Genomic DNA, 1,841 nt, shown 5'->3' on the forward strand with positions numbered 1-1,841 from the left:
CCTGTGAATGTTACCTGCATTTTAACGGCACCACGAAGACTTTATGTGCAGCATATCAGTTCACCTTTAACATCCTGACTTGACTTTTGCAATTACTTGGGTGTTTTCATTACTATGATACTATAAGAAATACGGAGATTAGAGCAGTGGAGCACAAGTTGGGTGTTAGTAAGTGAATATTTAGTGGCCTGTTGGGAAAGGTTTGTCCATTACAGATACTGTCTGTATCTACATACATACGCATAAAAACACACTTAAGGATGGTGGAAGTATTTCAGAGTAAAATAAAGGAAGAGGGGCACAAATGGGGAAGGAGGAAATGCTTTAGTGAGTAGAAGGGTGGACAAAGGGGAGTTTGGTGGGAAACAGAAGAGCGGAACATATTCTAGATGTCTGTGTTATTTGTCTTAAATCTAACATTTCTCTTAAGTGCAAACCTTCATATTAAACAGAAATGCCTGGTCAGATCTATGGCAGTCCAGGCTTTATTTAGAATATGTTTTACCTGCAAATAAATCTTAATCAGGCGATCCAAAAATAGTCTCAATAGAGTCAAGATTATTAATCCAAAACATTTATTATGACAAAACTATTTTCATATAATGAGATGTTTGGTTTTAAGTTCATTTTTAGTTGTCAGAACAAAGTCAACAGCCAAATACACAGTCCTAATCTGTTTAAATGTGCCAGGTGAGGTCCCACACTGAGACAGCTGCTTTTGTTCTACCCAAACAGCCCTGGGTTGTGCAGAGTCAGAGTCTGCATCAAGTGCTGGAAGTCCTGCACCGTCCACGGCTGTCTGTGTGTCCCCACTGACGCAGCACTGCTGCTGTCAGGGCTGATGCTCTGCGGGTCATTGAAGGTTATCAGGACATCTGTGGAGAACTGTGGCAGCCGCAACAGACCAAGATGAAGGGTCACTGTGTTCCTGGCTTCTTCGTTGAATTTGGATACGCGCTGTGTGCCGGTCAGCATCCAGGCAGAGCTGCAGTCTGTCAGGGAGAGCTCACATTTGGGCACGGACACAACACTGGTCACTTCAAAAGCACCTGGCTCCAAAGCTTTGTTACTGCCTGCGATGTCCTCAAAGTGATACCTGGCAGCGTCTTGCTCTGCCACCTGACCCTGGTACTCCACCAGCTCCACGATCAGGCTCTGGTCGGTGTGTGCATGGGCAAACACCTCTTGGTTGTCCGGGATCTCCCTCAGCTCACTGATGTCCGTGGCGCTGTGAGGGAGGCCAGCTGACAGCGCTCCTCCAAACAGAGGATGAGAGTGATCAGCAGCACTCTGCATTTCTCAACGAGGACTGTGAGCAGCTGTGGAGAGAAGAGCAACAAACGCAGAAGCTGCTTTTAAATAGACACAGTAACAGAAACACCGTCTGCTTAAAAAAATAAATATATATATATGTATGAATCAGTAGTTCAACAAAACATAATGTATCTGTAAAAGCAGCGTGATAGTCATATGGCTCACCAACTAACCCAACGCTGTCTTCCGGTGAAAGTTGATCTTCTTCTTCTTCTTCTTCTCATTTTCAGCAGCGCCAGACGGACAACAGGCGCACTACTGCCGCCTACAGGTGAGACACGCACACACACACACACACACACACACACACACACACACACACACACACACACACACACACACACACACACACACACACACACACTAAAACTGTCAGGGGGTGTTAGTAATTTTAACACTTCACACAAGGACCTACAGGTACAAATGAGGCACTAAAGTAAAAGTATAGACAACCGGTAAAATGTGTTTAAAGTAGGCCATCAAAATAAAAGTATTTACCTCTATACAGAAAAATGGCCACATTATAA

General features: G+C 44.3%; 1 protein-coding gene across 2 annotated transcripts; it reads right to left on the reverse strand.

The window, feature by feature from the left end:
- Positions 1-558: 558 nt before the first annotated feature.
- rangrf (RAN guanine nucleotide release factor) lies at positions 559-1,513 on the reverse strand. 2 transcript variants are annotated; one of them, XM_070832548.1, is made up of 2 exons: positions 1,480-1,513; positions 559-1,319 (listed from the first exon to the last, which is right to left on the reverse strand). In XM_070832548.1, the coding sequence occupies exon 2, from the start codon at positions 1,294-1,296 to the stop codon at positions 724-726; it is 573 nt and encodes a 190-aa protein (XP_070688649.1). In that variant the 5' UTR covers positions 1,297-1,319; positions 1,480-1,513; the 3' UTR covers positions 559-723. The 2 variants fall into 2 exon arrangements, with proteins under 2 accessions (XP_070688649.1, XP_070688650.1); XM_070832549.1 differs by having other exon boundaries at positions 1,488-1,506.
- Positions 1,514-1,841: the final 328 nt, after the last annotated feature.

Source organism: Pempheris klunzingeri, chromosome 6 (assembly GCF_042242105.1).
Source record: "Pempheris klunzingeri isolate RE-2024b chromosome 6, fPemKlu1.hap1, whole genome shotgun sequence".
In the NCBI taxonomy this organism is placed as follows: domain Eukaryota; kingdom Metazoa; phylum Chordata; class Actinopteri; order Acropomatiformes; family Pempheridae; genus Pempheris; species Pempheris klunzingeri.